Consider the following 15,429-nt stretch of genomic DNA (forward strand, 5'->3'; position numbering starts at 1 on the left):
CTATTCTTCCTACCAAAGTGCATGACCTCACGCTTCCCCACATTATATTCCATCTGCCACCTATTTGCCCATTCTCCTAAAGTGTCCAAATCCTTCTGCAGCCTCCCTGCCTCCTCAATACTACCTGTCCCTCCACCTGTCTTTGTATCATCTGCAAACTTAGCCAGGATGCCCTCAGTTCCTTCATCTAGATCATTAATGTATAAAGTGAAAAGTTGTGGTCCCAACACTGACCCCTGCAGAACTCCACTAGTCACCGGCCGCCATCCTGAGAAGGACCCCCTTATCCCCACTCTCTGCCTCCTGCCAGACAGCCAATCTTCTATCCATGCTAGTAACTTGCCTCTAACACCATGGGCTCTTACCTTACTGAGCAGCCTCCTGTGCGGCACCTTGTCAAAGGCCTTCTGGAAGTCCAAGTAGATAACATCCATGGGCTCTCCTTTGTCAAACCTACTCGTTACCTCCTCAAAGAATTCTAACAGATTTGTCAGGCATGACCTCCCCTTGATGAAACCATGCTGACTTTGCCCGATTTTACCATGCACTTCCAAGTATTCTGAAATCTCATCCTTAATAATGGACTGTAAAATCTTACCAACGGCCGAGGTCAGGCTAATCGGCCTGTAATTTCCCGTCTTTTGCCTCACTCCCTTCTTAAACAGGGGGGTTACATTAGCGATTTTCCAGTCCTCTGGGACCCTCCCTGACTCCAGTGATTCCTGAAAGATCACCACTAATGCCTCCACTATCTCTTCAGCTATCTCCTTCAGAAGTCTGGGGTGTAACCCGTCTGGTCCAAGTGATTTATCCACCTTCAGACCTTTCAGTTTTCCTAGCACCTTCTCCTTGGTAATGGCCACTATACTCACCTCTGCCCCCCGATTCTCTTGAACTTTGGGGATGTTACTCACGTCTTCCACTGTGAAGACTGATGCAAAGTACATATTCAGTTCCTCCGCCATTTCTTTGTTCCCCACTACTACTTCTCCAGCGTCATTTTCCAGTGGCCCAATGTCCACTTTTGCCTCTCTCTTACCCTTTATATATCTAAAAAATCTCTTGCAATCTTCTTTTATATTACTGGCTAGTTTACCCTCATATTTAATCTTCTCCCTCCTTATTTCTTTTTTAGTTGTCCTCTGTTGGTCTTTGTAGGCTTCCCAAACCCCTGGTTTCCCACTGCGCTTCGCCGCATTATATGCTTTCTCTTTAGCTTTTATGCTGTCCGTGACTTCCCTTGTCAGCCATGGTTGCCTCGTCCTCCCTTTAGTATGCTTCTTCTTCCTAGGGATGAATTTTGCTGTGTCTCCCAAATTACTCCCAGAAACTCCTGCCATTGCTGTTCCACTGTCTTTCCTGCTAGGCTCATCTCCCAGTCAATTCTGGCCAGCTCCTCCCTCATGCCTCTGTAGTTGCCTTTATTCAACTGTAATACCGTTACATCTGATTCCAGCTTTTTCCTCTCAAATTGCAGGGTAAATTCTATCATATTATGGTCACTTCCTCCTAAGAGTTCCTTCACCTTAAGCTCCCTTATCAAATCTGCCTCATTACACATCACTAAATCTAGAATTGCCTGTTCCCTAGTGGGCTCCACCACAAGCTGCTCCAAAAAGCCATCTCGTAGACATTCCACAAATTCCTTTTCTTGGGATCCACTACCAACCTGATTTTCCCAGTCTACCTGCATATTGAAATCCCCCATGATCACTGTAACCTTGCCTTTCTTACACACCTTTTCTATCTCCTGGTGTATCTTGTGCCCCACATCCTGACTACTGTTCGGAGGCCTGTACATAACTCCCATTATGGTTTTTTATACCTTTGCGGTTCCTCAACTCTACCCACACAGATTCTACATCATCTGACCCTACGTCATTTCTTGCTATTGATTTAATTTCATTTCTTACTAACAAAGCAACCCCATCCCCTCTGCCAACCTGCCTATCCTTGTATATCCTTGGATATTTAGCTCCCAGTCCTGATCCCCTTGCAGCCATGTCTCTGTGATGCCCACCACATCGTACCTGCCAATTTCAATCTGCGCCACAAGCTCATTTACCTTATTTGTATACTGCATCCATTCAGATACAACACCTTCAGTCCTGTATTTCCCATCCCCTTTCTCATTGTCGTCCCTTTATCTGATGTGCTTGAAGTTAGATTCCTAGCCCTTTCCAAACACTCTGTCCTATTTTGTGTTCTGGAGACTTTAATAGCCTCTCCTGGGCTCTCCTTTCTTTTCAGTTTTTTCATAATTTTCCCTGAAGTTAAATCCATCCCCCACACGCTAACCTGATGCTTTGTTTCCCATTAGTCATACTTCTTGGAGCCACCCGCCCCCCACCCCCCCACCACCCCGCCTACTTTCTAGTTTAAAGTCCTGTTGACCACCCTATTTACCCTTTTTGCTAGAAAATTGGTCCCAGATCGGTTCAGGTGGAGACCGTCCCAACGGTACAGATCCCTCCTGTTCTGATACTGATGCCAGTGACCCATGAAATGGAACCCCTCTTTCCTGCACCACTCCTTTAGCCATGTGTTTACTTCCCTTATTCTCGCGTCCCAATGCCAATTTGCACGTGGCTCAGGTAGTAATCTGGAGATTATAACTCTTGAGGACCTATTCTTTAATTTAGTTCCTAGTTCCTGATAATCCCCAAACAGGTCCTCTTTTTCCTAGTCTTACCTATGTTATTTGTCCCGACGTGGACCACAACAACTGGATTCTCCCCCTCCCTCTCCAATATCCTTTCAAGCCGGTCAGAGATGTCCCTCACCCTGGCACCGGGCAGGCGACATACCGTGTGGGACTCTCGATCCTGCTTACAAAGGAAGCTATCAATTCCCCTAGTTATAGAATCCCCTACAACTACCACGTGTCTTTTTGCTCCCCCTTCTTGAATGGCCTCCTGTGCCACAGTGCCGTGGTCAGCTGGCTCATCCTCCACATTCACAGGATGTGGGTATTGTTGGCTGGGCCAACATTTATTACCCATCCCTAGTTGCCCTTGAGAAGGTGGTGGTGAGCTGCATTCTTGAACCGCTGCAGTCCATGGGGGGGGCGTTGTGTGCAGGAGTGGGATGCAAAGTCCTGAGAGATTGGGATTGGGTGGTGCTCAGAACCTGAGGAACTGCTGGTTGTTGGAGGCAGTGTTGATGTTCAGACCGGTTTCCCTTTCAGGGCGATGAGCTGTCCAAGAACAAAGAGCCAGTTGCAGACTCGGGCCAGGCCCAGCCACAGCCACAGCCACCAAGTCAACGTGCGGCAAGTGGAGCCAAGCCCCGATCCCAATTCCGCAGGTAAGGAGCTGGAGCAGTAATATGTACCCACTCTCCACTCACCTGAGGACAACCTGCCAGTGTCAGTGCCTCCTGCTGCCGAGACCCAACTTCTCATCGGCTGCAGCTCTCAGCCTGGTTCGCTCAAAATCCTTCACTTTCTCCCCCCCTCTCTCTCCCTTCCCTCCCCCCCTCCTTCTCTCTCTCTCTCTCTCTCTCTCTTCCTCCCCATCTCTCTCTCTCTCTCTCTCTCTCTCTCTCCCTTCCTCCCCCCCATCTCTCTCTCTCTCTCTCTCTCTCTCTCTCCTTTCCTCCCCCCCTCTCTCTCTCTCTCCTTTCCTCCCCCCCTCTCTCTCTCTCTCTCTCTCCTTTCCTCCCCCACTCTCTCTCTCTCCCTCCCTCCCCCCCCTTCTCTCTCTCTCCCTTCCTTCTCCCCCCCTTTTCTCTCTCTGTCTCTGTCTCTGTCTGTCTCCCTTCTCCCCCCGCCCCTTCCCTTCTTCCTCCCCCCACTCTCTCTCTCCCTTCTCCCCCCACCCCCCTTCTCTCTCTCCCTACATAGGCCTATATGAGAGTTGCGTGGGGCCTGTGTAAGTACAAGTTGTTCTTGCAGTAAATCAACTTGCATCGTTTTAGCCATTCTGTCTCATGGTGCTTCGCCAGGTATTTATTCAAACTCAAAACTGAGTGGTGTAGGGACATAATGGTCAAAGGTTAGGTCAAAGGGGTGGAGAGATTGGGGAGGGAATCGGTTACTAAGAAAGGGGAGGGTGAGGTCATGGGAGGGTTTGAAAACGAGGGCAATATTTCTAAATTTGAAGCGGTGTTGGAGCCAGTGTAAGGCTGTGAGCACAGGGGGGTTAAAATGGGACTTGGTGCAATTTAGGACCCGGGCAGCAGAGTTTTGGTTGAGATGGAGTTGATGGAGGAAACCGGGCTGGAGCGCGTTTGGAAAAGAGTCGAGTTCCGAGGGAACAAAAGCACGGACGAGGGTTTCAGCTGGACTGAGACAGGAGGATGAGATGGACAATGTTACAGTGATGGGAGGTCAGATGTCTTGCTGACGGACAGAATATGCAGAGGGGGGTGAAGGTCAACTCTGGGTCAAACAGGACATCACGATCGCAAGCAAACTGGTTCCATGGCCAGAGAGAGGGATGGAGTCGGTAGCTCGGGCTTCAGAGTTTGGAGTCTGGGCTTCAGTCACCTCGATAGTTAATTGGAGGAAGCGGAGCACAGATCACTGCTTCCAGAGCTGCTCAGTGCTGTTCCTACTCCAGTCTCGAGGCAAAACTCAACTCCTCCTGCCCTCAGGCTGCAGAGGAGTGATTCAGAGCAGGGATAGGTGAGGCCAGGATTGCAGGAGCCTGGAGATCTGAGGGGTCTGGGTCTGGCGGAGGTTATAGAGATAGGAAGGGATGAGACCATGGAGGGATTTGGAAGTGTGGATGAGATTTTCAAATTCAGGCGTTGCTTAACCGGGAGCCAGTGCAGGTCAGTGAGCTTGGCAATAGCTGAATGGGCTGTGGTGTGAGTTAGGACACAGTGTTAAATAAACCTTAGCTGTGCCTGGCTGCGATGGTGCATTGGATGGTTGTGCTGGCTGTTTCCGTCACCCCTGATGGTTAATCTCTTCTGCACAGGCGGCCCTTCCGTGCTCAGTCCCAGCAGGAGGGACTGGACGGGGTGGATGAGAACAAGGATCCAAAGACTGACCAGCCGCTCCCGGAGCGCCGACGTTTCCGACGCCCATTCTTCCGCCGCAGGACCAACATATCGACTCAGGTGCCCGCGGCACAGGAGCCGGCCGACGCCGACGCCGAGGTGAGCCCCCCCCACCCCCCCGTCCCTCCCCAGGGCCGACGCCGAGGTGAGCCCCCCTGTCTGTCTGTCTCTCTCCTCTCTCTCTCTCTCTCTCTCTCTCCAACGTATCGACTCAGGTGCCCGCGGCACAGGAGCTGGCTAACACAGAGGTAAGAGCCCCCTGTCTCTCCCCACAGCAATGTACCCCCCCATTCTCTCTATCTCCTTTTCCAACATTTTCTGTTTTTATTGATTTTTTTTTTATTGGGTACTTTATTTTCTCCTTTGCTCCCTCCTTTCGATGCCTTCACCAAACCCATCTTCCCTTCACCCCCCCGGCGGCATTCCGCAGGGATCGTTCCCTCCGGGACACCCTGGTCCACTCCTCCATCACCCCCTACACCTCAACACCCTCCCACGCAACCGCAGAAGGTGCAACACCTGCCCCTTCACTTCCTCTCTCCTCAACGTCCAAGGGCCCAAACATTCCTTTCAAGTGAAGCAGCATTTCACTTGCACTTCCCTTAATTTAGTCTACTGCATTCGTTGCTCCCAAAGCAGTTTCCTCTACATTGGAGAGACCAAACGCAGACTGGGTGACTGCTTTGTGGAACACCTTCGGTCTGTCCGCAAACATGACCAGGTCTCCCTGTCGCTTGCCATTTCAACGCACCGCCCTGCTCTCTTGCCCACATGTCCATCCTTGGCTTGCTGCAATGTTCCAGTGAAGCTCAATGCAAACTGGAGGAACAGCACCTCATCTTCCGACTAGGCACTTTACAGCCTTCCGGACTGAATATTGAGTTCAACAACTTTAGTTCATGAACTCTCTCCTCCATCCCCACCCCCTTTCTGATCCCCCCCCCCCCACTTTTTCCAATAATTTATATTTTATTTATATAGTTATACATATAGTTATACATATAGTTATACATATAGTTATACATATAGTTATACATATAGTTATACATATAGTTATACATATTATAATATTTTAAATATTTTCTTTTCCCACCTATTTCTATTATTATTTTTAAATGTATTTCCATCCATTGTTTTATCTCTACCTTTTAGCCTATTTTGATCCTTTCCCCCCACCTCACCCCCACTAGAGCCTCTGCTCGTCCTGCTTTCTACCCTTAATGTCACCTATTAGCACATTCCTTAGCTAATATCACCACCTTCAAGACCTCTTTGTCCTTTTGTCTGTGACATCTTTTGGTTATCTCCACCTATAACTGGCCCTCTATCCAGCTCTACCTGTCCCACCCCCCCTTAAACAGCTTATATTTAATTTCATTTCTATTTTTCCTTGGTTCTGTTGAAGAGTCATATGGACTCAAAACATTAACTGGGTTCCTCTCCGCAGATGCTGTCAGACCTGCTGAGTTTTTCCAGCTATTTTTGTTTTTGTTTTGGATTTCCAGCATCCGCAGTCATTTGCTTTTATCTAGCAGTAGATGTTTTGTTTAGGGTTTTGTAAGCACAGGCTGGCTTGACTACATTCTGTCATCTGCCTGTTGCTAACAGCTGAAGGAACACACTGGTTTGAATCGTTGCCAGTCTTTGTGACGTATGTGTCTGGCATCGTACTGGCACTGGAATTCAGACATGATATTGCTCAGTGGTGTAGTAGTTTTGGACTGTCAGTGGGAAATCCCACTGGTATAGCCACTGCCCCACAGCAGCCTCAAATGGCTTGCTTAACATGTTCACATTTTTGAGTTATTTTGCCTTTCCAGGGCAATGGGAGGTAGAGCGGGCACTTATCAGATTTGGAAGTGACAGCCTTTGTCCTGTTTGTGCGTGCATACTGAACAGGATCACTTTGATGCGCACTCTTTGTCTGTCAGCCTTGCAAGGTGAGTGAATGGATCTGGCCCCATTTGCAAGATCGCTGAGACAGCCACTCTCGAAGTGCGTGGAGTTATACAAATCCCAATGCCTATATTGACGGGCGAGGGTAGGCTAGTGGTAGACAGTAGTGGAGAACCCACAGTGGATTTCTCAATTATCAAGGGAGCTTGTTGGACTGCTCCATCTCCAAAGTGGACTTGAGTGCGGGTTGGAGTGTTTTGAGGTGTGTAGGGAAGTCCTTACACATGGCTGCAGATTCAAAGCTCATGAGTGAATCATTCCCATGTTGGAAATGCACACGTGGTAGGAGCTAAGGGCTCGTTGCATCAAAAACTTGGAGAAATTTGATGGGAGATTTGCTAGCACTGTTGGGGAGGGTTTAAACTAGATACTAGATTGTCAGGGGGATGTGAGGGGACCTGAGAGGGAGCTCCGATTGGGGGGAGGGGGGAAACAAAGCTGGTAACAGGAAGCAAAACCGGAAAGCAGATGAAGCAAAGGCCAGCATCAAACAGGATTGGAATTTGGAATAATGTTTAAAAACAAAGTTAAGGGCACTGCATCGGAATGTACACTGCATTCACAACAAAGTGTGTGAATGGAGGTAAATGTGTATGATTTAATTGCCATTATGCAGATGTTTGTTACAGGGTGACCAAGAGTGGGAACTAAATATTCAAGGATATTCATCGTTTAGGGAGTTGGGCAAAAAGGAAAATGAGGTGGGGTAGCTCTGTTAATAAGGGACGAGATCAGTACATTAGTGGGAGAGGACCTTAGATCGAAGGATCAAGGTGTAGAATCAGTTTGGCTGGAGATAAAAAGACAGCAAGGGGCAGCAAGCATTGGTGGGAGTTGTTTATAGGCCATCGAACTCGTGGTAACATTGGGCACAGTATTAATCAGGAAATGAGAGCTGTATGTAACAGGAGTAATATAGTAACAATGGGTGCCTTCAATTTACATAATCTCATTAGCACTCATGCTGTGGAGGATGAATTCCTGGTGCATGTAGGAGATGGGTTTTTGGAGCAGTATGTTGAAGAACCGACTAGGGATCTGGCTATTTTAGATTTAGTATTACGTAATGAGAGAACACTAATTAATAACCCTGCTGTAAGGGAGCTTTTAGGAAATAGTGACCATAATGTGATAGAATTTTACATTAACTTTGAAAGTGATATAGTTCATTCTGAAACTGGGGACTTAAATCTGAACAAAGGAAATTATGAAGGTATGAGGGCAAATTGGCTATGATGGATTGAAAAAATACTCTAAAAAACGTGATGGTAGACTGGTAAAGGCTAGTGTTTAAGATAGTATTACATGGATTACAACACATATACATTCCTCTAAGGCAAAAACCCAGCAGGAAAGGTGAATCAACTATGGCCAGCAAAAGAAGTTAAAGATTACATTAGATCAAAGGAAGTTGCTTATGAGATTGCCAGAAAGTGGTAAGTCTGGGTAGTGGGAGTGATTTAGAATCCAACAAAGAGAGGACCAAGAAACCAATAACAAAAGGGAAAAGAGAATATTAATGCAAGTTAGCGTGAAACATAAAGGCGGAGTTTAAAAGCTGCTTTTAGGTATGTGAAAAGGAAAAGATTAACAAGGACAAATGTGGGTCCATCACAGGGTGGGAGACAGGGGAATTTTATAATGGAGAGCAGGGCAATTGCAGATAAACTAACTCATTACTTTGTGTCTGTCTTCACAGAGGAAGATACAGAAAATCTCCCAGAAATACTGAGAGAGGCAAGGGGTTTGTGGAACTGAAAGAAATTAGTATTAATACAGAGGTTCTACTTGTTTAAAAAAAAAAATTGGATTGCAGGTTGATTAAATCCCCTGGATTAGACGAGTCACGTCCCAGAGCGTTGAAAGAGGTGGCTAGAGACATGGTGGATGCATTGGTGGTTATCTTTCAAAGTTCTATAGATTCTGGAAAGGTTCCTGTGGACTGGAAAGTAGCAAATTAACCCTGCTCTCGGGAGAGGGAGAATGGAGAACGACAGACCTGTTAGTTTGACATCGTTAGTGGGGAAAAGATTAGAATTATTATGAAGGATGTGATAACTAGACACTTTGACTCTATCCAATCATATCATTATTTTCAACTTGGATTTATGAAAGGGAAATCATGTTTGACAAAGCAGTTAGGTATTTTTGAAAATGTTATTTGTAGCACAGATAAAGGTGAACCAGTGGATGTGGTGTATTTGGATTTTCAGAAGGCTTTTGATAAGGTCCTACACATTTTTAGTAAATAAAATTAGAACACATGAGATTGGGGGTAATGTTCTGTTTTGGATTGAGAATTGGTTAACAGACAGAAAACACAGATGGGTCATTCTCAGGATGACAGGCTGTTATGAGGGGTACCACAAGGATCAGTGCTGGGGCCACAGCTGTTCACAATCTAGATAAGTGATTTGGATGTGGGGACCAAATGTAATATTTCCAGATTTGCTGATGAGAGAAAACTAGGTGGGAATGTGAGTTGGGAAGAGGATGCAAGAAGGCTTCAAGTGGACTTGGAGAGGCTGAGTGTGCAAGAACATGGCAGATGGAGTAAAATGGGAATAAATGTGTACTTATCCACTTTGGTAGAAAAAACAGCAATGCAGGATACTTCTTAATTGTGAGAGGTTGGGAAGTGTTGATCTCCAAAGGGACCTGGGTGTCCTTGTTCATGAGTCACTAACATGCAGGTGCAGCAAGCAATTAGGAAAGCCAGTGGTATGTTGGCCTTTGTTGAGAGGGGATTCGAGTGCAGGAGTAAAGATGTCTTGCTGCAATTGTACAGAGCCTTGTTGAAGCCACACCTGGAGTGTTGTGTACAGTTTTGGTCTCCTTATCTAAGGAAGGATATACTTGCCATAGAGAGTGCAGCGGAGATTCACCAGACTCATCCCTGGGATGGCGGGATTGTCTTAAGCGGAGTGATTGCGGAAACTGGGCTTGTATTCTCTGCAGTTTTGAAGAATGAGCGATGATCTCATTGAAACTTACAGAATTCTTGCAGAGCCTGACAGGGTAGGTGTGGATAGGATGTTTCCCCTGGCTGGTGAGTCTAGAACTTGGGGACACAGTCTCAGGATAAGGGGTAGACTATTTAGGACTGAGATGAGGAGGAATCTCTTCACTTTGAAGGTGGTGAATCTTTGGGATTCTCTACCCCAGAGAGCTGTGGAAGCTGAATCCATTGAGAATGTTCAAGACAAATCGATAGATTGCTGGAGACTAATGACATCAAGAGATATGGAGATAGTGGTCAAAATGACGTAGAAGTAGATGATCCGTCATGATCTAATTGAGTGACCGAAGGGGCTGAATGACCTACTCCTGCCCCGTTTGTTTCGAAAGCACATTTCTCTTGGAAAGCAACAGAAATGTTAATGAGTGTTGGACCTAGATGGGTTCTCCTGGCTACACCACCTATTTGGGCACACAGGTGTCATTAAAATTGAATTCAGCTGCAAGAGCTGCTAAGTTCTTTAGTTCAATGAATACAGATTCAGGAAATGGTGGCGTGTCTACGTTGCTGTGATATGGTGACGTGGTGCTAATAGGTTTCCTTCAGCATGTCTGTAACTAAGCTCGTGATGATGAACGTGTGCAAAGATGAGGCATTTCTATCGATGTTGGTCTCCTATTGTCTTAGTCAGGGATGTTGAAAACTTGGTTAGCTGGTGTAGAAATTCACTCAATAACTTGACCAAGACATGCCGTGCAGAACCAGGATGGGCAAACGTGATTTGGTGGGATTCTAGTCTCCTGGTCACCATTCCTCCCTTGACCGCCGCAGTTTATCTGCTCATTTGTGTGCGCTGTTTGTGGGATCTTCCTGTGCCTGCCAGTTTAACCTACGAAGCGAGTGACCGTACTTTGGTATGTTCCTCCTCGAGGTGATTGAGTCCCAGATGAGACTGAGACCCGGGATCTGCTCCGATGGTGTTCAAACTGCCCATATTTTGGTACTTGGTTGCTAAGGAACAGTGCCGGTGGGGGGGGGTGCCGGGGGCCGAGCAACACCAGGCCTCATCACCAAGGGGTGGTGGCTTCTGCTTTTGAAATGTCCCTCCTTCCTAACAGGTCAAACCCGCCGATGACAGCTCCACCTCAGGGACCCCTGCTGAAGAAGCTTCGGAGACCCCTCCTGCCCCCGCTCCGGTCCTGGCTGTCCCGGAAACACAGGCGAACAAAGAACCGGCGCCACTTTCAGGAGAAACTGTCTCCACAGCAGTGGCAGTGACAGCTGAGAAAACACAATGTGTCATGACACTGCAACCTGAGGACACTCACCTGGCTGATGTAAGAGCTTCGAATCCATCTCCGTTTGAATCTTGGTTGGAGTTTAACTCCTTTTTAAGGTCTTTCTTCAACATTACCTTCAAAGACAAAAATTGCCAATGCAGAGAGTCATTTCACCACAGGAGGCCATTCGGCCCATCACGTACCTGCTGGCTCTCTGTACAGCAATCCACTGAGTCCGTTTATTTTCCTTTTGAAATCCTTCATCATCTCCGTTTCCACCGGCCTCGTGGGCTGCGAGTTCCAGGTCATCACCACTCGCTGTGTTTTTAAATAAAAAAAATTCATTCCCATTTCCCCCACCCCCACCCCATATCTCTCTCTTACCAAAACCTTAAATCTGTGTCCCTGAGTCCTTGTACCATCAGCCAGTGGGAACAGCTTTTCTTTGTCTACCTTATCTAACCCTGTCATCATCTCGTACACCTCGATCAAATCTCCCCTCAACCTCCTTTGCTCCAAGGAGAACAACCCCAGCTTCCCCAACCCTAACCTCGGAGCTAAAATCCCTCATCCCTGGATCCATTCTGGTAAATCTCCTCCGCACCTTCTCAAGGAGCCTCCTTGAGGTGATTGAGACCCAGATGAGATTGAGACTCTGGATCTGCTCCGATGGTGTTCAAACTGGCCATATTTTGGTACTTGGTTGCTAAAGAACAGCGCCGGGGGTTGGGGGGGGGTGCGGGGGGCGGGGGGGGGGCGGTGCCGGGGGCCGAGCTACACCAGGCCCCATCACCGAGGGGTTGTGGCTTCAGCTTTTGAAATGTCCCTCCTCCCTAAAGTGCAGTGACCAGAACTGGATGTATCTGTGTCCTAACCAAGAATTTATGAAGGTTCAGCTTAACCCTCTGTCCAGGATCCCAAAGGCTTTGCTAACCTATCTGTGTCTCATCTGAAAGATTTATTGATGTGATCCCCACCTCTCCCACCAGGTCCCTCTGTTCTGGTTCACTCTTTAGAACTGGGCTATATTGCCTCCCCCTGCCCCCACTTCATCTCCCCCTCTCAGCCTATCCTTCTATTCCTTTCTCTCTCGTGTTTATCCAGCTTCCCCCTTAAATGTATCGATACTATTCACCTCAACCACTCCCTGTGGGAGCGAGTTCCACATTCTCCTCACTCCCTGGGTAAAGGAGTTTCTCCTGAATTCCCCATTGGGTTTATTAGTGACTGTCTTATACTGATGGCCCCGAGTTCTGGTCCCCCCCCTAACAATTGGAAACATCTTCTCTACGTCTACCCTGTTGAACGCTCCAAGTCCCCTATAGGGTCACCCCCTCGACACTCCTCTGTTCAAGTGAAAAGAGCGTTGGCCTGTCCAATCTTTCCTGAGTTCTCTGAAAGTTTCTTTTTCATCATCACAGCAGAGAACGAATCCTCTGCCCCTGTCTGTCTCCATCTTTCTCTCACACGATAGGCTGGAGTTTGAACACTATTTGTAACCCGTCCATCTCTCCTCAGCTCTCAATACCCCTGGAAATGATGGTAACACTTGGTAGATAGTCTGCATTGTGCTCATGACGGGAAAAACTAGAAAGTTCTTTCCATTAAATGGTACAGCACACGAGGCCATTCAGCCCACTGTCACTGCTTTCCTTTTGCCAGGTCTGGTCAGCGGGATTTCCTGGAAGTTGACCACGTGTTAGCCTGTCTCCACCCTTTCACTTCTCTCCACCAACAGCTCGGCTCTTGCTTGTGTGGTTTGGTGTGGGTAACATTGGATATTGAAGGCGAGTTTAATGTTATTTCTCTCCTCCCTCCTTTAGAAAATAGTAGAACCCATCCCAGAGCAGCCCGTTGTAACAGCCAGTGCAGCTCAACCGGATCAGGAACAAATCAGCATCTGAGCTGACAGCACTGGGTTTCAAATGGTGAGTTTTGAGGGTGGCGAGTGTGTTTTTTGAGGAGGGTGCAGTAGGGTTGACGCAGCCGATTTGCTCAAGTCTTTCCAGTCAGGCTCTGGAAGCAGTGATCTGTGCTCCGCTTCCTCCAATTAACTATCGAGGTGACTGAAGCCCAGACTCCAAACTCTGAAGCCCGAGCTACCGACTCCATCCCTCTCTCTGGCCATGGAACCAGTCTGCTCGCGATTGTGATGTTGACCTTCACCCCCCTCTGCATATTCTGTCCGTCAGCAAGACATCTGACCTCCCATCACTGTAACATTGTCCATCTCATCCTCCTGTCTCAGTCCAGCTGAAACCCTCGTCCGTGCTTTTGTTCCCTCGGAACTCGACTCTTTTCCAAACGCGCTCCAGCCCGGTTTCCTCCATCAACTCCATCTCAACCAAAACTCTGCTGGACCCCCCCCCCCCCCACCCACCGACCACCACCGGGCTCACTGCCTTACACTGGCTCCCAGTCCAGCACCACCTCAAATTTAGAAATTTCAATCTTCAAATCCTTCCGTGGCCTCACCGCACCCCCCCCCCCCCTCCCCCCCCCCCACCCCCCCACCAGCCTTTCCACCCTCCCCATCTCTAATCTCCTCCAGCCCTCCGACCCTCCGAGATCTCTGCGCTCCCCCAATTCCGGCCTCTTGCACATCCCCTGGTTCCTATCGCTCTACCCTCAGCGGCCGTGCCTTCAGCTGCCTTAGAGAATCCCTCCCTTATCCTCTCTTCCATAAAAATTATTTACTTGTCCGAACTTCCCCCCCACCGGCCAGGCCTATCCTCCTCTTGGCTCTTGAGGTTTTTGCTCCAAATGGAATCCGGTCAGGTTCCTGAGCCCTGTTTAGCTGTGTTTTTGGGAAGTGTTGTCTCTGTATTGGTGACTTAATTTGCACAAAATACATCGCTAATGAATATTTCTGTCTTTCTGCAACAGGATTTTTTTTTTTTTTGCTAATTGCACATGGAGTTCTTGGACTTGTGGGAATGGGGAGAGGAACCTGGAATAGCCCCGATACACATTAGCTTTATATTAAAAAGAAATGATATCCCAAATGAAGATGGGGAGCTTTTGGACTTATTGGAGAGATGTTTATTTACTCTTATTTTCTGTGCAATGTCTTGTTCCTTTCCTCCCCCTCCGAGGGGTATGGTTTTGTATGTTTGTCCACATGGTGCTTGTTCTGGAGTCCCTTCCTGCTCAGCACCGTGTTTACATCTTCCTGGTTTTACTTTTCTCAATGTGCTAATTTGGGGTCATGTGCAATAATAAAAACGGCTTCTTAAAGATTGTCAGCAGCCGCCTAACGCTGTGTCTGTTCCTTTGGCTCTTGGACAGTTCTGACAACTGAAGGAGGCCATTTGGCCCATGGTGTCTGTGGTAGCTCATTGAACGGGCTAAGTGCCGTCCACTAATTCCCAGCCCCCCACTCTTTTCTCAGAACTTTGCCAAACTTTTCCCCAAGTACTTATACCATTCCCTTTGACTGTTCGTGTTACACTGAAATTATTGAACACATTTAAGCTTTTATCAGGAGTTGGGGGTCAATGTGGGGAAGAAATTGGTTTTCTGCAGCGAGTGGAAATGACCTGGTGGGAGTTGGGGGCAGTGCCGAGGGAGTGTCAGTGTCGGGGTGAGGGAGGCAGCGCCGAGAGAGTGCCACAGTGTCGGGGTGAGGGTGGCAGTGCCGAGGGAGTGTCACAGTGTCCGGGTGAGGGAGACAGTGCCGAGGGAGTGTCACAGTGTCGGGGTGAGGGAGACAGCACCGAGAGAGTGCCACAGTGTCGGGGTGACGGTGGCAGTGCCGAGGGAGTGTCAGTGTCTGGGTGAGGGAGGCAGTGCCGAGGGAGTGTTACAGTGTCTGGGTGAGGGAAGCAGTGCTGAGGGAGTGTCGCAGTGTCGGGGTGGGGGAGGCAGTGCCGAGGGAGTGTCGCAGTGTCGGAGTGAGGGAGGCAGTGCCGAGGGAGTGCCACAGTGTCGGGGTGGGGATAGGCTGTGCCGAGGGAGTGTCACAGTATCGGGGTGAGGGAGGCAGTGCTGAGGGAGTGTCGCAGTGTCGGGGTGGGGGAGGCAGTGCCGAGGGAGTGTCGCAGTGTCGGGGTGGGGGAGGCAGTGCCGAGGGAGTGTCGCAGTGTCGGGGTGGGGGAGGCAGTGCCGAGGGAGTGTCGCAGTGTCGGGGGGAGGGAGGCAGTGCCGAGGGAGTGTCGGGGTGGGGATAGGCTGTGCCGAGGGAGTGTCACAGTGTCTGGGTGAGGGTGGCAGTGCCGAGGGAGTGTC

General features: G+C 48.6%; 1 protein-coding gene across 4 annotated transcripts in view; it reads left to right on the forward strand.

Annotated features, from left to right (window-relative positions):
* Positions 1-14,524, forward strand: part of LOC121274165 (Y-box-binding protein 2-A-like) — a 58,702-nt gene extending 44,178 nt beyond the window's left edge. For 3 of the 4 annotated variants that reach the window (XM_041181360.1, XM_041181362.1, XM_041181361.1), the window contains 5 exons: positions 3,188-3,306; positions 4,926-5,106; positions 11,041-11,259; positions 13,026-13,130; positions 14,089-14,524. In XM_041181360.1, the coding sequence (XP_041037294.1) occupies positions 3,188-3,306; positions 4,926-5,106; positions 11,041-11,259; positions 13,026-13,106 (600 nt within the window). In that variant the 3' untranslated portion in view covers positions 13,107-13,130; positions 14,089-14,524. The remainder of the gene's footprint in view (positions 1-3,187; positions 3,307-4,925; positions 5,107-11,040; positions 11,260-13,025; positions 13,131-14,088) is intronic. The other variant, XM_041181364.1, reaches the window with a different exon arrangement.
* The last annotated feature ends 905 nt before the right edge of the window (positions 14,525-15,429 follow it).

Source organism: Carcharodon carcharias (assembly GCF_017639515.1).
Source record: "Carcharodon carcharias isolate sCarCar2 chromosome 33 unlocalized genomic scaffold, sCarCar2.pri SUPER_33_unloc_1, whole genome shotgun sequence".
In the NCBI taxonomy this organism is placed as follows: Eukaryota; Metazoa; Chordata; class Chondrichthyes; order Lamniformes; family Lamnidae; genus Carcharodon; species Carcharodon carcharias.